The sequence below is a fragment of the Rhamphochromis longiceps genome, linkage group LG5 (assembly GCF_057381845.1).
Source record: "Rhamphochromis longiceps isolate RC_006_pf linkage group LG5, R_longiceps_female_GT1.1, whole genome shotgun sequence".
NCBI classification, from domain to species: Eukaryota; Metazoa; Chordata; class Actinopteri; order Cichliformes; family Cichlidae; genus Rhamphochromis; species Rhamphochromis longiceps.
Genome location: NC_140561.1, coordinates 30,612,371 through 30,636,947, shown reverse-complemented (window position 1 = coordinate 30,636,947; position 24,577 = coordinate 30,612,371). Strand labels below are relative to the sequence as shown.

The window sequence follows — 24,577 nt, the reverse complement described above, 5'->3', positions numbered from 1 at the left end:
CATACAAGCATCCACTTTTGACCCATAGCTAATGCCAGTATCAATATTTTTAGTTTAATTGATTTTTTTTCATATGTTTTCTCGCTTTTATCCAGAGAAACTGTGAAATTATCATTATAAATAATTGCTAAATGTTTCTTCATCACACTGTCTTTGAACACGTGAGGCTCTAAATAGAGAATCAAGTTAAGCACTTCAAATCTGTCACTCAGTAAAGGACTGAAGCTGCTCCATTTAGAATTAATGAGACACCAACCTTGTGAACACTTCGTTGGAACAAATTTCATTTTCTGGTCCAGAACATCACTATCAAACCTTAATGTGTGTGTGTGTGGAAGCTCAAACAGCTATTACACCAGGTTCACAAAGTCAGCCTCCGTCGGCTGAAGTTTTGATCAGATAAAATTTCTGCCTGGGTGGTTTCTAGCTTAAGAGCTGCTACAAACATCCAACTTTAAATCCCACAAGACCACTGGTTCGCAACCTTTCGCTTATATATCAAAAGCCCTGTCAGATAAGCTGAAGTACTCCTTTGACACAGCCCATCACGTTCCAAACATTTCAATTGATGGTAAGCCAGATGTTCATTGTAAGTCTTAACAAAATAAGTGAATATTGTAGTAGTCATATTCTTGTACAGGAGCTGGTTGGGTCTACTTTGTGTTTGTGCTACTAACACTTGGTAGAAGCTGGTAGAAGCTCCTGGAGTACTCAAAGCACTGTATACAACAATGAAAACAATGAAAGGTGTTGGATTGGCCAAATGCTGGCCGGTGTGTAAAAATAACTCAGCTGTTTGGTGGTGGCATTGCGGAGCTTCCACAGATTCAGTAACATTAACAAGTGGTGGAGGCCAGCATGTGGATGAGGGAGATCGGAGGCAGGACGAGGAGAGACCCGAGGCGGCCGCTGGTCCGAGCGTCAGGTGAACTGAACTTCAGGTAAGAAGTTATGACCTGCAGTCTATCTGGGTCAGATATAAACCAAGTTTAGGTGGAGTTTATTTTCGTTGTGCTGACTTTTTACAGTCAGTTACAATAACTCGTACTGCGTACTAGCTAGCATGACGGAGTTTCTATACAGCTGGGTGGGTGCTTTGATGTTACTGATGTTGAACTTTAATTCATAAGGTTAGTTAGTAGAGTTACCAACCGTCCCGTAAAAAGACGTAATCCTCCCGCATTCAGAGAAATTATTACGCGTTTTGTGTTGAGCTGAGAGGGGACGCAGTTTGTCCTGGGCTTCAGCTAGAATGAAAAAGGACACAAAGGTTGAGTTATTCTTTGTCTTTGCTGCACAGCTGCCTCTTCTTCTCTCATTCTCTCCCTTCCCTCTCCTGTTGTTACTTCAATCACGAAACTGATCAATGATCAGCTGATCGGCTTTTCTCTCGTTTGTTTATCGCCCACTTTGCGCCAGAAAGAAGAAACCGGCGGATGTCGCGCTAAACAACAGCAGCATGTTTAAGCTTGATCAGCTGTTGTTAGAATTTATTTAATATTAATTTCTAGTATCAGCTGAGGTTTGCTGGAGCCACAGCTGTAAAAGCTGCTGGTCATGATATCGGTTTGTATATCTGGTGAGAGGGAAACATGAAGATGAAACCAGGAGATGTCCTTACTGAATCATCACAGCTGAACAGGTGATGGAGAAACAGGTTTACCTTTTAGGTGACATGAATGAGTTGAAGGGAAGTTATGAACTGTTTCTGACAGACAAATAACACCAATATCATTTTCTAAGTAGCTGACAGCTGGTAACTGTCCTCTTCTTAATGACGGTATCTTAACTAACCACCCCAACTACCAGACTAAAAATAACTTAGCCTACTGGTAAGACGGACGTTGTTAGCTTTCCACATTCCGACACTTCAAAAGCTTCAGCAGCTTTCCGCTCAGCACAGCATCAGCACCACGGAAATACACGGATACATCTGTAGACTTGAGACACAATGCATTTTTGGGACTTTCAGGTGTATGGACCAATGTTTTATTTTCTGATCAAACCAGAAATCTTTAATGAGCTGCTAGATTTGTCTTGCATTAACTGGCTGAGTTAATGCCAGTTAATGCAACATCGAAGCAGCTGGAATCCACAGCTGTGCGTGTTCATGGAGCTGCATTTTCACCGGCTGGACATCACTACCTGACAAGTTTAACTGTCTTCAGAACATTGCAGAGGCCTTATTGACAGTATTTGGCTCTACATATCTGTGTGAGCAGATTTTCTCTCACATGAGTGTCCTCAGGCAGCCGTCTGAATGCTGGACACGCCGAGACCTGTGTCTCTGAGTGGGAGACCAGAGATCATATTAGCATGTGTGTCTCTGTATTAACAAACATGCCATATCGGCTTCGTTTATTTTTCTTATCATTGTTGTGAGGAGACCATAAATAGCATTTGTATTTTCCGTTGTACAGTTCATTTGCTGTTATGGAGTTCTTGTTATGGATAAAAAGTGTCTTTTTTTGTTTCAAAATAGCTGATAACTATTTGCTGATAGCTGCCAACATCTGCGAACAAATATTATTCTATAAAGTGGTTCTATATAGTGTGTAACTGTTAATATAGAGCGTTATTAAATTTATTGCTAATGCAGTCATGTGGCACACTGACCTCTGAGGAAATTTTAAATGGCACTCGCTATCAGAATGGTTGCCTACCCCTGGTTTACTGTATTTGCAGCTGTTGAAAAAAAAATTGATGATTACTGCCATTAGGTTCTGGATGTATTAAACAGACATACTATGTTTAATACAAAGGTTTCTTTAAAGTCCTTTAGTCAAAGGCTTTTGTTGGTTGGGCTAGACTGTGTATTAACGTTAACTGTTACATAGCAAAGAGAGCTTATGTTAACCAAAGAGTTTTCACAGGTATTCTTGTGGTTGGCCAGCAGGGGAGACTTTCGGCAGCGGATAATGAGCCTCTTTGTTTCAGCCATCTACACAAAACATAGCAAAAAACCCCAAACAAACAAAAACAAACAAACAAAACAAACAGGTACTAAGTTGAGTGTAGCCCAAATATAAATAGTAATTAGTTAAGATGTCTTATCATACTATTGTAATAATAAGTTTAAGCCAGAGTAAAATCTGTTTTACTAGATTTTAGTAATTTCCTAATTGCCTACTGGTGATGGCCAGAGGGGCCGATGGCGCGATATGGCAGCCTCGCTTCTGTCAGTCTGCCCCAGGGCAGCTGTGGCTACAACTGTAGCTGCCTCCACCAGTGTATGAATGTGAGAGTGAATGAATAGTGGAATTGTAAAGCGCTTTGAGGGCCCCAAAAAGCGCAATCCATGACTTTGCTCAGCCAATCGGATGGCATGTAGGTCATAGTAAGCCTGTCCCGGCTTCCTCCCGTCAGATGTGTGGAGGCAAGCCAGGTGACAGAGCTGTTGCAGGTTTGTATTGGCAAACACTTGCTTTTCCCGTTTTTAATGCATTTTTTTAACACCAACTAACTTATGCGACTTAGATGCTGATTACTGTGAGCCAGAGCCGTAGTGTTGTTGTGCACTGAACGGAACGGAATTGGTGAGTTTGAACTTTTAATTGACTGTTTGTATTGCTACCAGCTGACGCTAATTGGCGGCTGCCGGTCCAAACATTTTGATTTTGATTTGACCGATATTTGTTGAATAACAAATGTTGTGAAGCTATATAATATTGTAGCGGGTCAGGGCTGTTCGAGGTTCTGTTTGTACAGTACCCACACGCCGAGCCGCCAACCGCGAGCAGTTATGCCTACCACGCCAGTTAAGGTATCGAAATACAATGGGCTAACCCCGCTAGAGCCCTACCTCTCACAAGTGCGGCTGGCCGCCAGACATAGTGGCTGGAGTGAAGAGGAGACTGCTACACACCTAGCGCTAGCATTAGAGGGAGATGCACTGCAGATACTCCTTGACCTAGCCCCGGCAGAGCAGCATGAGCTCCAGGCCCTCACCGCGGCACTCGAGAGGGGATTCGGGCAGCGGCACTCCACTGATCAGAGCAGAGAGCAGCTGACCAACCGGAGCCGTCGACCGGGGGAGAGCCTGGGCACCTTTGCAGCAGACGTGTTGCTGTATGCTCGTCGTGGCTACCCGGAGTTTCCAGCAGCAGCCTGTGAGGAGCTTAGCCTGCATGCTTTTCTGCAAGGACTTTTCCCAGAGCGACTACGTCAACACGTCCGCATGGCCATGCCTCAGACCCTCCGTGAGGCACTCCTTGAGGCTGAAAGGGCCGAGCCGGTGCTCACCTCGCGACCTAACCAGCAGGTGCCCCCCCCAAACTACCCCCAAATCAGAGCCACAGACTGTGACGGGGAGGGGGAGGTCGCCGAGATGTCCCAGCTGCAACCCTCGGTGCCCCGGAGGCGTCCTTGTCGACCGACCGACCGCTGCTACCGGTGCGATGAGCCTGGCCACGTGGCGCGTGACTGCCCAGCACCAGCCCCGAAGACCAGAACTACGCAGCCTCAGGGAAACGAGGAGGGAGCGGTGTAGCGAGGGGACCACCGCTCCAGCTTCCTGCCCCCCTCCAAGGACGATGCACAGTGGTGGGCCGAGTTAGGTAGAGTCCCTTGAGGTGCCCGAGCTGCTGTGTTGAGGACCAGCCATGCCAGGCCCTGGTGGACACGGGGTCTACCATTTCCCTGATACGACCTGGCGTGCTCCCTGAAACATCCGGGCCACTGGTGAAGGGTTGGTTGCCCACAGACACCCAGCTGATGACCGTGATGGGGGAGAAAACTGTTATGCGGGGGAAGAAACCGTTGTGGATCCGAGTGAAGGATCTAGAGCTGGTGCACAACTTCTGGCTCGCCGACATTCAAGACCAGTGCATCATTGGCCTGGATCTGCTGAGCCGCTGGGGGGCCTGCGTCGACACCGTGAAGCTGCCTATCACTCTTGGCGCAGAGACTTTTGCCCTCCAGCGTGGCCAAAAGCAGGGAGCGGGGACCAGACGAGAGAGGCGTCGGGCAGCTGCCGCTCAGCAGATTTCGGATGCCGGTGGCTCCGGGTCATCTCCACTCGCCTCAGCCTCTCAGCCCGACAAACCTCCTTCAACTGAGACCATCGAGGCTGTTGATGACCTTTGGCAGCGCAGCAGCGTAGGCCTCAACGTCGACCAGCGCCAGCGGTTGAGGTGCCTCCTGGACGAGAATGTGGGCATCTTTGCCGCCAGTGACAAAGACTGTAGGCAGACGAGTCTGGTCCAGCACACCATCGACACCGGCTCTGCTCAGCCCATCCGTCTGCGCCCACACCGGCTGCCGCTACTGCCGCTACTGCCTGCGACAGGAGGAGCGGGCCCAGGAGGTGCTGGGGGTGGCTACTGCTCAGGCCACAGCCAGCGGAGGGGGGTGGCTCCCATTGACAACGCAGCAGCTGAAGCGGGAACAGGAGGCCGACGCGACGTTGGTTCAGGTGGGGGCCTGGCTGGAGGCGGCGCAATGCCCCGCCTGGACGGTGGTGTCGGGACAGGAGCCCGAGGTGAAGGCCTACTACTCCCAGCACAACAATCTGGAGACCCACGACGGCCTCCTGTACCGGAGATGGCGGGCCCCCGGTCAGGGCAGAGATCTCCTGCAGCCGTTGGTGCCTCGGTCGCTGCGGTCGCAGGTGCTTGAGCTGGTCCATGGCTCGGTGGGGGCAGGGCACTATGGGAACGCCAAAACTCTCCGCCGCCTCAGGGGACTGTTTTAATGGCCTGGCTGTCGACGGGATGTGGAACTGCCCCCCTTCAGCAGTACCTGGTGGGGGCCCCAATGGAAAGAGTGGGAGTGGACGTCCTAGGGCCTTTCCCCGTCACAGAGTCAGGGAACCGGTATGTGTTGGTGGCTATGGACTATTTCACGAAGTGGCCAGAGGCCTACGCGGTGCCAGACCAGAGCGCAATGACAACGGCCGAGAAGCTGGTGGAGGAGATGTTCCCCCATTTTGGGGTCCTGGCTGGGCTCCACAGTGACCAGGGGCGTAACTTCGAATCGAAGGTCTTCGGGGAGATCTGCCGGCGACTGGGGGTGGAGAAGACGAGAACCACACCGCTCCACCCACAAAGCGATGGCTTGGTTGAGCGCTTCAACCGCACGCTGGCCACCCAGCTCGCCATTCTCACCAGCCGCCACCAGCGGGATTGGGACCGACATCTGCCCCTGGTCCTTTGGTCGTATCGGATTGCGGTGCAGGAGTCCAGCCAGTGCACACCTGCTGCTCTGATGTTTGGACGGGAGCTCCGGACGCCTGTGGATCTGGTGTTCGGTCCCCCCCCCCCGAGCCAGAGATTGATGGTGGGCCAGAGATGGACTACTACAGGAGGCTGAGGGAGCGGCTGCAGGTGGTTCATGACTACACCCGCCAGGCCCAGGCCAGCGCCGGAGTACGACAGAAAAGAGCCTACGACACCAAGTGCCGAGGGGGGGTTTTCACGCCTGGCGACAAGGTTTGGGTGTACTGCCCGGTTCGCAAGAGAGGAGTGTCCCCCAAACTCTGCAGTCACTGGCAAGGGCCGGCGGAGGTCGTGGAGCGGCTAACAGACGTGGTGTACCGTATCCGCATGCCGGGCCCGGGGCGCATGGTGGTGTTGCACCGGGACAGGCTCTCACCGTACCGACTGCTTGCTCTGGCAGATGCCGGGGCAGGGGATGATGGTGGCACCCCATGTTCTGACCCGAGGGACTTTTCCCCCGCCGGTCGTGACCGGCCGGTGCGCCAAAAGAAGGCACCTGGACATTTGCAGAACTTTGTGTGGGGTAATGGGGTCGTCGGGGACGACTGACCCCTTAGGTGGGGGCTATGTAGCGGGTCAGGGCTGTTCAGGGTTCTGTTTGTACAGTTATGTTTTGTTTATGTTGCCATAGTGACAGGTGACGCCCTCTCGCTGCGACGGTGTGTCCTTCCGGGGTCAGAGGGCGCCCTGTGTGTTGTTGTTGTTGTTGCTGTGCTGTTGCCGTGCTGAGCAGTTAGCTAGCGGCAGTGTTTTTCTGCAGATGTTAATAAATGGCTGTGCTCCCTGGCTAGCTCACGGGAAGCAAGACCAAACGATACCTCCGTCTCCTCCTTGTCTGAGCTCGCCACAATATGTATATAGCAGTTGGAATGTTTCAGTTAAATCCTGATTGGCTAAATATACTGTTTATTCATTTATAAATCGTGTACACAGGAACAAGAATAACTTAATGTATGTAGCTTATTTGGCTGACATTTTTGTATTATTCTTGTCATTTCTTATTGGCCTTGTTTATTTAGTGCAGGCCAGGTGAACCTTTTTGGGTATGAAAAAGGATGGCGAGCCAATGAACGGCTAGGAGCAGGAATCATTCTGCATTGAAGCTTCCACTGGACTGGTAGGAAGTTATCAAAGACGATGCTCTGTGCCCATTTTCCGAATACACTGATTTCCGCAATCATACACACCATTCCCCCGTTTATGGACAATAGCGCTTTGACATCTCTCATGGACATTCAGATAAAACTCATGGACTTCCTCCTCTTCAGTGTGGATCAGTGTTTTTGATGTTAACATGTGTTATTTATGGGGAACTTTTTTGAGAATCTATATTGCCTGGTATAAGAATAAGAATAAGAATTTGCTTGTCTTTGTGCACCCCCACTGGGTTTTTGATTAATTGAATAGCTGCAGCAGGAGTGATTATTTAAGTTTTCCTTTTCTTTTCTTGTTATTTTTCTTTGGTTTCGGTTAAATACATGGTACCTGCAAAAGCATTTTGTGTTGTGTGTATTTATTAATTACTGCCTATCAGCTCCAGTAGCATTCCTAAATCTTCTGATTAATAATAACCTGATATTTCACTCAATACCTAGCCTGTATTAATTCATTAGCGCTTCAGTGTCTTGAAATTTCCTGTACTTATAACAGGATAGCTTGGACATTCATTTGAATGGTGACTTTCCAGCAGACTACCACTTGCCATGTTATCCATTTAATCTCAGCTGACACAGCCTTAATGTCCCTTTTTCCACTCATATAGTGCTGCTGCCCAATCTAGAAGCAGTTTCCACCAAGGATACACTGGTGCCAGTGCCGAAAAGTATGACTTCACATAACTTCTGGGGCCAAAGTTCGAACCACAGATGCAAATAGCTATGGTAGAGAATACCACAGGAATTTAATGATTAACAGGCCACAGATTCTGTTAACAATGACTGCGTTCCCATGGAAATTACCTCAACTCCTGATAGTGATACTACTTGAGAATCAATAGACTATGTGCACGTTAGCATATGCTACTTCAGGTGCGGAAACTCCTGTGGGGAGCTTCGTTTCCGGTGTCCTATTCGTGCCTTGTTTACGGTCCAAAACAAGTTAAGCAAATGAATGAACCAAGCGGCGATTTACATTTCTATAGATGTCTTGGGCATTTACCCAATATATCTGTAAATGATGTTCATCGACTTGTCGATATTTTCCCCCCCGCGCCTCAGAGCAAAACAGAAAAGGGATTCAAATTTTATATTTCTCAGTATCTGTAAACAGCAGTCCCTCATTTATCACGGGTGTTATGTTCTAAAAGTAACCAGCGATAGGTGAAATCAAGTAGCCAATTTTATTTTTTTCATCAACATACAGTACTGCACTTCAGAGTCACACTGCTAGCGATCGATGCAGCGATTCTGTACTGTACAGGAGAGACGTCACGGAGGAGATCGTCTGCAGCGATCAGGATGCAGGACAATGTGATGTAAAAAAAACATGCAAACCTGCACTAAAAAATCTGCGAAACACCGAGGTGAAAGGTGAACCGCGTTATAGCAAGGGACCACTGTAATTTTGAAGGTAAGTCACAACATACCCTTCGTAAATACTAATGTATAGAAACCCTTACCAGCAATAATTCATTTTTTGTGTGGCTTTTTTTCACGGTTTGTTAACATGCTGTGTAGGTGTGTACTTGACTAGCTGATATCGACATAATGGGGAAACATCTGGTTTGACTATTGTTCACCTGTAGTTTGAATGCTGAACATTTGCCTGTTTAAATCATAAGACCAGTCACTATACAGATGTGCTTCTGAATGTGGACGATGTGTCTTCTGATTTTGTAATGCAGTTCTGCTTGTGTTGAGTGATGTAAACAACTGATCGATCTAAACTCTTTAAACGTCAAAATTGATCATTAGATTTTTTATGACACAACAGTGGTGAGTGTTCCCACCTTCTGCTCTTTGTAACTTAACGCGATCTTTCCGTTTTCGAGTTTTGGACATGATTTTGGAGTATATCTTCGCAGTAGCGATTGACCACAAAGTAAAGCTACCGGAAATGTACAACCCCACATCCGGTCTCAAACCAGGAAGTTAGCATTTTCTCATGCACAGGGTCTATTATCAAACCTCTTGAAACTTGGCCAGGTCCTCAACAGCACTGCATTGCATCTCATCAATCAACTGCAGAAGTTAAAATAAAAAACCCATCTCACTCACCGAAACAGTGGGCCGTCACGGTCAATGAAGTAGTTCCCGTGCGCATCCCTGACAGTGGGGAGGTCACCTCTGAACATGGCTCCCAGCATAGAGTCTGGGTAGCGCTGTAGCGTAGACAGGGATGTGCTATACACACAGCCGCCCACATTCAGAGTAACTGGCTCCCCCATCTGGACAAAGTAGGTAGGCAGAGATAACACTCAAGGCTTTTGTCAATGGCAGTTTTTTTCCACAGCAGACATTGTGACTTCTCACTAGGGTTGTACCTAGGGCTGTTCGATATAACGATATATATCGGATAACGATATAAAAACGTCTATCATTTCATTTTACGCTATCGTTTGTTTCGTGGTGTCGCAAAATAAACTCTTTACAGTAATATGTTTTCACCGTTTTGATGGTCACTGTAGTGGCTATACTAATTTCTTAAAGTTCTCTCTTTCTCTTATATTTAATATAACCACACTACGGACGGACAAGCGTTTTTATGCGTTGTCGTTAGCAACAACGACGGTAAAACCATCGCGTGTCCGCTTGTTTATCTTCCACATAAAACTTTTGGAATAAAGCTCAAGATCCTGTTCACTTTTCAAAATAAACTTAATCACATAAAAGAGTACGCAGAGTACTTACGGATAGGGATGGGTACCGGTATCCGGTGCCATCATGGCACCGGTTCTGACATAAACGGTAGTAACCAGACCGAAAAGCAGCGCACATTTCGGTGCTTTTTTCCCCTGAGATGTCATACACTTTGGATTCTAGCCAATCGTTTTACGTTTGCGAGCGTAGTAGGCGGGCCCAGGTACGTACGTTCTTTTAGAGCAGAGCTACAGATTAAAAATGCCCAAAGCGAAGCGGTCAAAGTCTGGCTGTACTTCACAGCAAAAGATGCAAACTCAACAGCCTGCAACAAGTGCTTTAAGGTGATACTGTGCAAAGGAGGTAACACCTCGAATCTGATGAAACAACTGGCGACGCATAGCGGGGGCTTTTAAAGCCGAGAAATGCGCCGTATTTGATAGCTTGCTGCAAGAGCTCACACCGAGCACATCTACTGCGGGTGTGGTGCCTGTTATTGGACCCGGAGTTAGCAACATCCCCCAAAAACCCGAAGAGTAGAGTCCTGGCTCCTAGCCCTGCCAGTGTAGCAGAAATGATGACGGATGATGATGGCAGCAGCAGCCGTTCTTCTCTGCGTGAGTAGCTTTATGTTGTTGGTGTGTAATTTACGTTGAGTAGGCTAACCACGTTATTACATTAATGCAGGTAAGGTGAACTAGCAAACACGTCATAGTTACATGTGGCTGTCTTCTTGTTTGATGGCAGATGCTCCCTTCACCCTGGCCAAAAAGGCTAAAATGACCAAAGAAAAAGAGGGAAACAGCTAAACATGAGAGGTTTTTGGATAAAGTGTGTGTTCTCCATTCTTTAAGTACCGGTTCGAGCACCGTTTAAGCACCGGCACCGTTTCAAAAGTACCGGTTTGGTACCGGTATCGGATAAAACCTAAACGATACCCATCCCTACTTACAGATGAGAAGCAAAAAAGAGCCGCCAGGTGCTAAAAAAATAAACCTTAGACTAAAATGTTAGAACAGGCTTTTCCCCGCAGCACGCCGTGTAATAAATACTCACAAAGAAAACGGCGGCTGTTACAACTTATGTCTAAAAATGTATAGTTTCATGCTTCGGTTAAAACACTCGACTCCAGGTACACGACGCCCAGCTGGAAACACTTTACGCAAGTCGAGCTGCCCGCGATTCTCAGAATGTACATAAAATGTAAAATTTTTGTGATTTATATCGTTATCGGGATGATAGATGTTTTGTATCGGGATATGAGATTTTGGTCATATCGCACAGCCCTAATTGTACCTAGATTTTCAGTCCCATGCAGACTCAAGGGGTTAAACAGTGAAAACAGGCCTAATATGCATGAAAATCAGGAGAACATGAGCATGAGACTGAACATGATGACCTAGGCTACCACACAGCTGCGAGCTGTTTCAGCCTGGGCAAAGTGCTATAAAGAGTATGAGACAAAACAGAAGACAGACACGGACATTGCTCAACTCTCAGATGCAGACTTGAAGACTGGTCTCACATTTGCTGGTGATGTGTCTATCCTTTATATTTTGACATCAAATATTGAACCTGGCTTATATCTACTTGTTCAAGCCCAAAACAGACTAGATTTCTTTCACTGAACAAGAACAAAAAAAAAAAGAAGAAAAAAAAAATCAAAAACAAAACAAAACTTCAGCGCAATTTATTCACAGCTCTTTTTTAGAATGTTGATCACATTTTTAATCACCTAATTGTAATGTCTGATTTTATATACCTTTATTAATCCCACAAGGGGAAGTTTCATAAGGCTGCCAACCTATTGCACACAATGGCGGCGCCATCTTACCCTCCGACCATACATACATTACACAAAACATCACATGGGGAAGACAGGTCAGAGAGGTATAACAATGAAAAATGCACCACATGAGGAAAGATAAGGAGGAAAAAATAACTCCCCCCAGACTGAGCTCCAACAGGGAGATCAGTTTGAGAACAGAAAAAAAAAAACAAACACCTCTGCACATAGCACATGAAAAAAAACCTTAATACACCAAAGAAACACATGACAAGCAACAGGGGTGGGTAAAGGGTGAGAGACAGCCGAGTTAGACAGTACATCCGGGCCTGCGTGCTCTGGTCTCCTTGATCCACCGTCAGCATCGGAAAGGAATCCGGTTGTTCAGTCTGACGTCACTAGCCGTGTCTGGGTCTAAACTCCGCTGCAGGTCCATATATCAAACGATCACTATGGCATTACTGAGAGTTGAAAAACTGTCTAAAGTCTTTCATCTTTAATAAAATGATCAGCGTTCTGCTCTACCAGGTGTAACAATTGAGTTTAACATCCAGGCATCCATGAAAACGGAATTTATGACATTTAACGGAGTTAGAAGTTAGCAGGGAGTTAGCTCGCTAGCTTCTATCTAAATACAATATAGCATGTCCTGACTGCAGGGTTTTGGAAACAAATTAAAACGTACAGCTCTGCTATCACTTCCAGCATAAATGAAGACAGAAAACTAAACAGCAGTGACGTTTGTAGGGTTACTGAAGTTGGGCTAGCTGCTATATAATGATTTGCTACGTGACCGCTAGCGACACAGCTATGTTAGCATAATATAAACAAGCTAACTTTTTTTCCACTCGATAAAAGTTAACGTGAGTGTTCTCGGTGGTCAGGAACAAATGTAATCGCATGGCAGGATGCTGTAAAAGGACCAAACTTCAGCCAGGAGAACAACTGAGATAATCCATCCACAATACGAGGTTAGTCATTCATATACTGCTGCATGGGATGGGCTGTAGTTACATCCTAAGGTTTTAAAAACTGAGCTTAAATAAATGATTAGCGGTAATAAAAGCCGAGGGAGGTCAACAGTGGTCGCACCATCCGCTCTGAGCTCCCTGACCTGCACTCAATCTACAGCAGGCGGTGCTGGACTAAGGCCAGGAAGATCGTGAAGGACCTCAGCCATCCCAACAACAGACTGTTCTCTCTGTTGAGGTCAGGAAAGCGATTCCGCTCCCTGAAGACCAACACAGAGAGACTGAGGAGGAGCTTCTTCCCGCAGGCGATACGGTCTCTCAATCACACCACCACACAGTACTGACCCACACATATGGTTCTTACACACACACTGGACTTTCTGGACATTGTTTTTGCACAACACTGGTCACTATATTCTTCATTTCCAGTTAATACTTGTACAGCTGCTGTTATTGTGTATATATTTATTTATATTTAGATTTCTTCATACATTCTTATATAGTTCTATATTGTGTATTGTGTATTTTGTTGTACAGTTATTTTATTTTCAACTTTAATTTATATATTTTATCTTATTCTTCCCAGTTAAATTTACCCTTCATTCTAATTTGTGTTGTACAGTTATTTCATTTTTAACCTTAATTTATATTTTATTCCTTCCTAGTTAAATTTACCCTTTTTAATTTTTCATATTTATTTCCTATCTTATTCATAGCCTTTCCTTTTTTGTTTTCTTTAGGTCACGAGCAGTTGTCCAAGCATTTCACTACATATCGTACTGTGTATGACTGTGTACGTGACAAATAAAATTTGAATTTGACTGTTTTAGGAGCTTTTTGAGATCAAATAGAAGAAAATACATAACATTAAACATGTTAACAACACAAAAGCCATATTAAACGCAGACTACTTTAGACCCGGAAGTAGGATTCGTCGCGTGCTCTGGTCTCCTTGATCCACCGTCAGCATCGGAAAGGAATAAGCGTCGAAGGCGTTTGGAAAGGGAGGGGGGATGAGTGTGTGCATATCAGTGTATATGTATGTGTGTCTGTGTCCAGAGTTCAGCTGAGACAGTGTCCTTCACCCTGCTAGGCTAAGTAAACAGTCTTCCAGCCAACCCAGGTGGCTTTGCATGGAATGGGAAGGAACAATCTAAACACAGTCGTTATCAGGGTGTTGTTGTTCAGCTCCAGCCTTGCGACCGCAGCTGGCGCCGAGAGGGTATCCGCATGAAGTGATGGTGCCTTTTACTTTAGTGCGAACAGCTCATATGAATTTCAAAGCAGTTCTACAGTCCAACACTGGTCCCTCAATCTCCCGTTGGAGAGCCGCGAGCTTCGCCATACTTGCGTTCTGTGATGTTGTCATTTCTTGTGCTCAAGGAGCCGATTCTGAGAACTCACGACAGTGTGCCTCCCCGAGATGTCATCCAATTTGCGCTCAGAGATGTTATTCCGAGCTAGCCCTTCCGAGATGTATCCAGTCTGCAGTCAGAGATCTTATTCTGAGTATTCACAGCAGCCGTAGCCTTTCCAAGATCTTATACGTGCTGCACTCAATGAGCCCATTTTGAGAAACTCGCGCCTCTTCCCATCGTTTCAATCCCAGCAGGCAGCCTTGTGGGGGTTTGAACAGCCGGTTCCGCTTTCTTAATTCTTTGATAAGTCAGGGCCAAGCCAGCTCTACACCTATCAGTAGTAGTTTATAAAGAGATAAAACTGTATTTGAGCAGAACTGAGTTTAACTTATTGATGAGGCCTTTCCCAAGAGTACCAGTTTATCATGTGACCCACCCCTGAACTAGAATGATATAACCTGCGGTTGAGCATTACATAATTATAACTTTGACCTTTGACCCTTCTACTAAAGAAAAGTACTGGAAAAGTAGGAAACACTGTTTAACAAGTTTGAGGTTGAGATCAACATTAAACAATGAAGCGTCACATGGATTGGCACTACTCAACACTTTATTATAGTCCTCATGTATTGCCTTACAAATTGTGGGAGTGTTGCATTTTATCTCACAACACACGTGGTTTTCTGAGCACAGGTAATCAGTATTTTAAGTTTTGGAGGTCTACCAAAGTCGAATTTTATGTGTGTATTTTGTGTACTTTATCTGGATTTTCCTTTATGCCATTTAATTGGCTTTGAACATAGTGGAGGATGGAGAGCACATGTGCTGCTTTGATAGGTGATAGTTCGGCAGAGGAGTGAGGTACTGGAGTGTTTCAGGTCGTTGTGACCCGCTAATGGTGGTAAACACAGAACTGGAAAATACTGGATTTTCTGAGCTGAACACATGCCAGAGATGACATCAGGACTGGAATTTTAAGGGGGAGTGGAAAAGGTTAAGCCTAATAAACCATTCTCTGAATTGAAGCGAAAGCCCCTGTGGGTCTGGAGGGGTCCATGTGTCTACAGTTTAATACCCCAGGGGACCTTTTTGACAATTTCTGTCTATATTCTCAGAGTTTTTTTTGAAAGTGATTTTCAATAAACTGGAATTTGAAGCTACAACTCCAATATTTTTCAAATATATTAGCACCAGCTTGAGAGTTTGGATTGACTAAATTTGGTCTTTGATTTTAGTTTTTTGACACAACACTACAATAATCTGTAATATTAAATCATTTCTAAAACACTAAAGTGTCTGAATTTTGCAGTAAAAGGTTTGAAAGCACCAATTTTCATCAGCTTAACATATCTCCCTTGTTCTTATCCTCGGATAGTTTTCTGAAGGTCATGACCAGAGTGAGGAAACCCCAAAATATCTACACAAAAAAAGACAAGAAAAAGATCACACAAAGAGAAAAGGACAGAGGTGCCATCATTCAAATGCCAGACATGTTTGGCTGGTGAAAGGCTAGCAGAGAGAAGGACAGGTTGGACAGCAAAATGGCTGCATACCAAAAAAAAAAAAAAAAAAAAAAAAAGACAGACAAACAGATCTGATTTACAATAATTTCCTTATGAGGACTTGTTGCTTGTCCAGAAAAACTGGTCAAGTCCAGACCATGTGCTACACAAACAGCTCCCTCGGGAGGAAATATAAGCACAATGGTAGGTTCAAATGCACTGATCATCTACAACTGAGCAAACAAATGTGAAACTGAATAAACTGAATACGGAATCATATAAAATCATGTCTATGCTTCATCTCAGTCTCTGCCCATTTAGTACTGGATGGTATACTTAATATAGCTGTATACTGGCCTCAATTTCACACATGATAGGACTTCTTTAAATCCTACTAGATCAATGAACAAAGACACAGCCACTGGGGGGTTTTATTATGATGTATTTATAGTAGCCACTAGTAGTAGAAACCACACACTGACACATAGCTTGAACACAGCCTGGATAATCCTCCTTTCTGAAACTCTGAATGACCAAAATTTACAAAATGGACTCATTGTTCAATCAGACCTGAAATGAGTCAGGGCATGATGAGTCAGGGCATGGTGGCCATTATAAACAATAGATATTTCCCTGTTGGCTTCACTTTTCAGACCCAGAAACGGTCATTTTTTAAAATACTATAAGATATTATATAAAAAAAACAATTAGTTGATAACTAGAAGAAGAAGCTCCGCTGACACACAGAGACAGGGAACCAGGTATAGAAGAAGTAGAAGTGGAAACAGGAAGCCAAGAAATCTATGTTGATTTTTTTTTTTAATTTTGCTTTCTCTTTCTTGGGGTGTCCACTAGGGCTGGGCCATATTATACCGTTCACGGTAATACCGGTATAATGTTAGGCAACGATAGGAAAATGAAATATCGCGATAGAATGAGTAAAACGCGCATGCGCAGTGCCTTTGTTTTCATACGCACATGGCCGATTGTTGAGTGAAACAGATGAACCAGAATTGGTTTGTAAAAATGGTGCAACTTCCGTGATGTGGAACTGGTTTGGTGTTTGTCCGTCAGATACACAACAAAGCACATTTTTTTGCAGAACATGCAAGCGGCCGTTGTTATTGTCGTATTTGTCGGACTAAGATGCTCTTAAATCTGGGAGTAATCTGGGTCCTAAACTCCGTATACTTCAGGTCAAACAACACTGTAGCATCACTTAGAGTTAAAAACTGTCTAAATTCTTTCATCTTTAATAAAACGATCAGCATTGCTGCTTTACCAGGTGTAACTATAAAGTTTAACTTCCAGGCATCCATGAAAACAAAAGTTATTACATTTAACGGAGTTAGAAGTTAGCAGGAAGCTAGCGGAAGTTAGCTCGCTAGTTTCGCTAGTTACCTAAGCATGATATAGCATGTTCTGACTGAGAGATTTCTGAAAAAAATCAAACGTACAGCTCTGCTATCACTTCCAACATAAATGAAGACAGGAAACTAAACAGCAGTGACGTTTGTAGGGTTACTGAAGTTGGGCTAGCTGGTATATAATGATGTGCTACGTGATCGCTAGCGACACAGCTATGTTAGCATAACATAAACAGTGAAGCTGGAGGACGAACACTAACACTTTTCCACTTATAAAAGTTAACGTGAAGGTTCTTCATGGTTAGAAACAAATGCAATCGCATGGCAGGATGCTGTAAACGGATCAAACTTCAGTCAGGAGAACAACTGAGATAATCCATCCACAATACGAGGTTAGTCATTAATATACTGCAACAACATGGGAATAGAGCAGCTGCCAGAGAATTCAACATTAATGAATCAATGGTACAGAAGTGGAGGAAGCAAGAAGAATGAGTTTAATAAAGTTTGATTTATCTGACTGCTTTGTTTCGTTTAATGTGCCTTATAATCCCGTGCACCTTATGGTCCGAAAAATGCGTACTGCACACTGCAGTTTAATGTTGCAAAGCACCTCTTTTTAACTTCAGTGGATATTATACATGGTTATGCTCAGGATATGTCAGCCCATTTCTACTGGAAATGCCTTTTGGTTAAACTTTCAGCAAGGAATTTGCATTTGCACTGTTACATTTTTATAAAGCTTTAATGTACATAAAAACCAGCTTCTTGTTTAAGTGAAAATAAATGGAAGGTTGTCTTTTTGCGCTAGTAATGTTGTGGAGTTGTATTTTGTCTCGCATCAATTATATCGTCGGTTATATCGTTATCGCAAATTTTCAAATATATATCGTGATAAATATTTTTGGCCATATCGCCCTGCTCTAGTGTCCACTTCCTGACACTTTTTCTATCCTCCTGATGTGCTGTTCATTTACATTCATATCTTATGCACATAATATTAAAAATTCATTGTGTGCATACTGTGAGTACAAGATAACTATTATTAGAATATAATGTGTTAAATTTGCTTAGATGAGAGGGTCCAGCAGTAGATCAGAGAAATAGGGAAGTGTGTTTCAGTTTGATTTAGCTATAGGCCTGAGTGTGTGTAATTGTGTAGAGGGAGAGGAATTTATTGACACTGGGGGTCTGCCTGCCATAAAAGGAAACAGGAAACTACAGTTGGGGGATGCTAGGACTGTATGGAACAGATAGTATAGAGAGGAGAAGTCTGTTACCCATTGTCCCTGAATGTAATAAAAGCTTATAATTGTCACAACTTAGAAGTAGGTTTGCAGGAGACCCTTCACATGCTTAGCTGTAAAAGTAAGACAACAAGAGGCCAATGGCCCAGTGGATGCAGAGTGGGGGTCTCAGTGCTTGTAATCTGTCAGCTATGCTTTGTATGTTTTGTAGAGGAATTTGGTGTAGTTTGGGTGAGGGGAGATGGACTTTTATGACCTACAGGACGTCACATATACAGAGACGCACAGTCTCTCACGTGCACTCACATACACACACAGGTATGCGCATACACAGGCACTCACGTGCTCGCGCATACATACACAAACAAAGAGTTTACAACACATGATAGGGTCGCTTCTATAAAACTGGTTGTAACAAACAAAGAAGTGATGATCTGCAGAGGGACACCGGCCTTGCACATCTCCCCTTCTAGAAGATGCGTGCGTAACTGAAGATGAATAAAGGTTTTGTGAAATGACTACTGAGTCCGGTGTAGTCTCTGCAGGCCCAAGGAATAAAAAAGAACTGGGGTGAAACTGCTTTACGTAACAATACCCACACACAAATAATAAACTATTTGTGAAACACTGTTCTGTGACTTTATATTTTCAAAACATCACCGCTCCTCTTCTTAAAATGAGTCTGTTCCTCCAAAATGATGACTTTATTCTAAGCTTCTCAAAATACTTCAGCTTCACTCTTGAAATATGCCTCATCAGATATTTTCTCATAAATTTAACATTGATTTTTGATCGTTTTCTCCATTTGAAAACTTGCGTTTTAGAATCAGAATCAGAATCAGAAAGGGTTTTATTGCCAAAATGTTGAGCAGGTTTACAACATTAGGAAATTGCTGCGGTGCTTCAGTGCAAACATACTGTCATAAATTACGCTTAAATAGACATGAAAAAATAAATAAATAAATAAAAATAAGAATAAGAATTAAAAGTGCTAAGTAGATAGATATATACATGAGTGCAGGTGGTGATCAGTGCCAAACATGGAATGATGCTGTGAACACAGCGTAGGGTCATGTGTTAGTGGTGGGAACAGTCATACGGTTATTGTTCATGTGTCCAACAGCAGAGGGGAAGAAACTGTTCTTATGGCGAGAGGTTCTGGTGCGAATGGACCGGAGCCTCCTGCCTGAAGGGAGCAGGTCAAACAGACTGTGTCCAGGGTGAGAAGGGTCAGCTGAGATCCGAGCTGCACGCCGCAGTGTCCTGGAGGTGTACAGGTCCTGCAGAGATGGGAGTCTGCAGCCAATCACCTTCTCAGCAGAGCGCACAACACGCTGCAGTCTCTGTTTGTCCCTGATAGTGGCTCCAGCGTACCACACGGTGATGGAGGAGGTGAGGATGGACTCGATGATTGCAGTGTAGAATTGCATCATCGTCCGTGTTGGCAGGTTGAATTTCTTCAGCTGCCTCAGGAAGTACATCCTCTGCTGGGCTTTCTTGATGACGGAGGTGATGGTGGGCTCCCACTTCAGGTCCTGGGTAATGGTGGTACCCAGGAAGCGGAATGAGTCCACAGAGGTGATGGGGGTGTCAGTCAGGATGATGGGGGGGGGGGGGAGTCGGGCTGTGTGCTTCCTGAAGTCCACAATAATCTCCACTGTCTTCTGGGCATTCAGCACCAGGTTGTTTTACAACTTGTCAAAACAAATCTCTCACCACTCCAGCGGTACAGAGGATGATCTGATCTTCATGTGTAACTGATGAACAAAAGGTTTTTTGTACTTTGTTTAGTTTTTGGGGTTTTTTTAGAAAGAGAGATGAAAACAGATATTTTCTTCGCCTCTCATCAAGGGAACTGTTGTGATTTGGCCCTATATAAAACAAAAATGAATTGAATTTTCTCCAGAGTGTCATCATTCTAAACTGCTGATTAGCGAGTCTTCCTATAGTCTAGGAACCTCTTAGCTGCTGCACTGATTTGTCATTAAAATAACAGTAAGTAATGACAAGCCTGTGCACAGCAAGCCAAAGTGCCTCTTAACTGGTGTTTTTCCTTCATGACAGAATAATTTGCACTACAAAGTTTGAAAGACAAAGTCTAAATGGAGTTTGTGTGGATTAACTTATTATTTTCATGATCTTACTTTATTGTAGTTTTAGTTATTTATTTATTCAGATAACAGTTAACAGTTTCATATTCTATATAGTCCTGACAGAAAAATGAGCCACAATAAACCAGTAAACGCCTTCTTATGAAAAATACTAATAAAAATAATATCCTGAGCTTTTGGTCATGCACCTCATCACTGACAGCATTACTTTTCTCTTATGGTAATTTTTGGCTAATGTGATGGCAATGCTTTTAAATACTGGATATTATAAAAGAAATCATATTGTGTTATAAAATTAAAACCGGTTACTACCCACCATGTGACCCAGGTCTCCATTCTCCATCTGCAGTCAATGTTTCTTCTTAGTTCAGGTGGTCGAGAAGATCATTTCTCAGTTTCCACAAACACCTGCAACAAGAGGGCGAACAGCTTGTGAGATGGTTGCCATGGAGACGAGCAACAAGCTGATGCAGCGGCCGTCACGATCAGGAAGACTAATCGAGGCTGATTAGTCTCGAGTTTGCCGACATGTCCTATGCACACGGCCAGCCGGTAAGAAAGGGGAAGAGATGCGTTTCTTAAATCAGATGAATGAAGCTCACACGGCGACTGATTAATGGAACTCAAACAGCATCTTAATGAGCCGTGATTACGTTTTAAAATCACAAATCAGACCCAGCTGTGGCTGAAAGGCTGAAAATCTCCAAACACTGCTTCTCCTATGTTTAATTTTAATTTGGTTCAAAATGACTGCAGCAGCACTGCAGAGGTTTTCTTAGTCCACTCATTCTTCCTTCCTGTCATATTCAGGCACCCACATTACCTACAATGCTACTCAACAGCTGATAGTTTGCTTGACGTGGTAGTGGCTAATGTAGCCTTGATGAGCAAACAGAGGTGGCATAAACTCAGTCATTTAAAATCATCTTCTTCTTGTTCTTCTTCTTTCGGCAGCTCCCTTTAGGCGTCGCCACGGGGGATCTGCCTACATTTCACACCATCTCTAGCATCCTCCTCTTCTCTCACACCAACCTTCTATATGTCCTAACTACGCCCATGAGTCTTTTCTCTGGTCTTCTACTTTTTCTCCTGCTTGGCAGCTCCATAATCACCATCCTTTGTGCAGTAGATCCAGTATCTCTCCTCTGCACATGTCCAAACCATCTCAGCCTTGCTGCTCTAATTTGTCACCAAATTGCTCCAACCTCAGCTGTCCCTATTATGTACTTATTTCTAATCTTGTTCATCCACACCACTCTCAACAAATAGCATTGTAACTCTGCCCCTTCCAAACCATACATCATTGCAGGTCTCACTACCAACTTGTAAACTTTCCTTTTACCCTTGCTGCTATCCTAATGTGAAAAATCCCCCCTGACACTCACTGTCCTCTCCACCCTGACAGCACTCTCGTCTTCACCTCTTGTGCACTCTTTGTTGCTTTGGATGGTAAACTCATCCACCTTTTTATCTCTACTCATTGCAGCTTCAATGTTACACTTGTCTCCTCCTTAAAATGAAATTTTCATAGAGGGGCTCATAATTCTGTACTTGTCTGTACTTCCATCACTCCAGGTTCTCTTGCTACCCTACTCTCAGAAAAGATCCCAATGTCCCTGCAAACATCGCAGTCCACAGATTTCCCTGATGTAATCCAACCCCAACCTTGAACCCATCTGTCACTCCTACTACACACCTCACCACTGTATCGCTGTCCACATACATGTGTTGCACAACCCTCACACTCTTCATTGCCACTCCTGGCTTCCTTGTGCAGTACCGCAATTCCTCTCTTTGCATCCTATCGTATTCCTTTTCTATATTCAAAATGACACAGTGCAACTCCTTCTGACCGCCTCTACACTTCTTCATCATCACTCTCAAAGCAAGCATTGCTTCTGTAGCGCTCTCTCTCAGCATAAAGCTGTACTGCAGCTCACTGGTCATCACCTAGCTTCTTGGTATGGCTCATCAACTTAATCCCTCTGTAGTTATTACAGCTCTGTATATCACCCTTATTCTTGAAAATATGCACCAGTAGGCTTCTTCTCTATTCCACAGACACCCACTCACTCTCCAGGATTCTGTTAAACACTCTGGTAAAAAGTACACGGCCATCTCCCCTAGATGTCTCCAAACCTCTTCCGGTATGTTATCAGACCAACTGCCTTTCCACTCATTCATTTAACAATATTAATAATAAAACAACTCCATAGACTCCCAAATGCTTGGGTTATTAAAACTGGCAGTCTTCAGTCTCATAAGTCTCTGCTACACTTTGTACATCTTCTTTTCATATGTACATATTCATGATTGACAAACAGATTTTTATGTATGCAAATCACAATAGTTACCACAAACTACAGCTTGCAGGTTCAAAAACGTTATTATATTTCATGAAGCCATGCAAAATTTGATCCTTGTACCACAAACCAAGTTAAAACATTTCAAACTGAGTAAAATTTGGTTTTTAAATTCACCAAAGCTCAAATTTGAGCCCTAATAACGTCTTAAGTACAGACGACAGAAACGTGAATTTCTCACATTTACTCTAATAAAGGAAAATATAAAAATATACTTAAATACTATTAACTGTATTAGCACAGGAATAAAAGTTACTAACTGCATATCTCCATTTCATATCAATGTGAAAAAACGATTTGTAAATGTCACTTTAGTCTTTGTGCTTGGCAGATAAACACACAGGCAATTCCACTGACTAATTTCCTATTCTGGGTCTGTTTTTAATAATTACTACTTAATTTATTTAGATTTTTGAAGAATTTCTGAATTACTTAGAGAGGTAAAGTTTAGATATTCCCCAGACCAAATATTCCTCGAAAATCTAACCTAAATGTAACCTTGTTGAGATATGAAAACAATCAGGTAAAGGCCTGATGAGTGATCATAGTTCAGTTGAAGGCTGGTATCTATCTCACTGAAGCTGACCAGTGTGCTGCGGCTAACGCCTGCTAGCTCGTTAGCATCATAGCTGTAAGGGGAAAAAAGCATCACACCGATACTTTCATAAAAACATATATTTAAAAAGTCAGTCGGGTCTTACCTATAACGGCTTCATCACTACCAACCACCGCTTCAACCACAAACACAGATGGAGGTTAGAGCTATTGCTAGCTAACCTGTATGTCCGTCATAATTAATACTAAAGACTTCCGGTAAGATCTGCCAAAATAAAAGTGGAGAATGTAAATAAACCAATAAACCTACAGTGTGCAGCTCGAATGAATCAGGAAATAAAAAAGGAACTTGATAGATATGAAAACAAATAAGCTATCAAAGTCTAAATATGAATTACACAAGATATGTGAAAGCCAGTCAAGAAAATAATCAAATAAGTATATTTAAATGATTGAAAGAAAGAAAGAAAGAAAGAAAGAAAGAAAGAAAGAAAGAAAGAAAGAAAGAAAGAAAGAAAGAATAATTAAGCTGACCATGGGAGGAGGAGATTGATGCCACTGATATCAATATGAAAAATCTTCACAATGCACAGAGGTCTCCACCCAAAGCCCAGAATCCCTCTGTCTCTATAATCAATGGAAAGAGGGAGGGCAAGGATTCGTGAATTTTGGAACCACAATCTAGAATTAAACACAGTGTGTCCACAAATACATCAGGAAGCTACATCCCGGAAAAGAGCTGCTCAAAAATGCCTTAGGCAGCAGAAGACAAAGGCATGAAGACAAAGGTATGAGGACACATAAAGGAAGTGGGTGATATCAAGAAATCCTATCAGTGGCTAGAAAAGGCCAGCTTAAAAAGACAGCACATAGCAGATCTGCCTTAAATAGCAGATCCACAGAGGCAGGAGTCTACCATGGCCAATAGGATTCACATTGCAGACTGTGCAAAAGTGCCCTGGAGACTTTCCAGGATGTAAGATGAAAGCTGGGACAGTACACTGAGAGCCACACCCAAGTGGCTGGGTGGGTTAGGAGGTGTGACCCCTAAACTGGAAGCGTGGCTGATTTATTTTTTCAGTTCTGATTATAATGAGCTTGGGAGTGTAGCAATTACCTCCCACCACAGGGGGCGCACAGAACAACCGGTCACCCAATAGGGACACGATCTGTTTTATTTATCAGAGACTACATCCTGTAGCTCTCAGCTCGTCTGTTTTCCATTTGTTGCCGAGTTTTTGCAGCTGGAAGTCTGCCTTTATTTTCACTGCACTGCACCGAATATCAACCAGATTTTCTCTCGCA

The 24,577-nt window shown here is 43.7% G+C and overlaps 1 protein-coding gene across 4 annotated transcripts in view; it reads right to left on the bottom strand.

Annotated features, from left to right (window-relative positions):
- The window catches only part of kctd6a (potassium channel tetramerization domain containing 6a), a 46,522-nt gene extending 21,995 nt beyond the window's left edge, over window positions 1-24,527 (bottom strand). Inside the window, exons 1-4 of one of the 4 annotated variants that reach the window (XM_085407152.1) lie at window positions 24,390-24,527; window positions 23,419-23,537; window positions 20,671-20,762; window positions 9,431-9,600 (exon numbers count right to left, since the gene is read on the bottom strand). In XM_085407152.1, the coding sequence (XP_085263278.1) occupies window positions 9,431-9,600; window positions 20,671-20,697 (197 nt within the window). In that variant the 5' untranslated portion in view covers window positions 20,698-20,762; window positions 23,419-23,537; window positions 24,390-24,527. Of the gene's footprint in view, window positions 1-9,430; window positions 9,601-20,670; window positions 20,763-23,418; window positions 24,370-24,389 lie in introns of those variants that run through there. The other 3 variants (XM_085407151.1, XM_085407153.1, XM_085407150.1) reach the window with 3 other exon arrangements.
- Window positions 24,528-24,577: the final 50 nt, after the last annotated feature.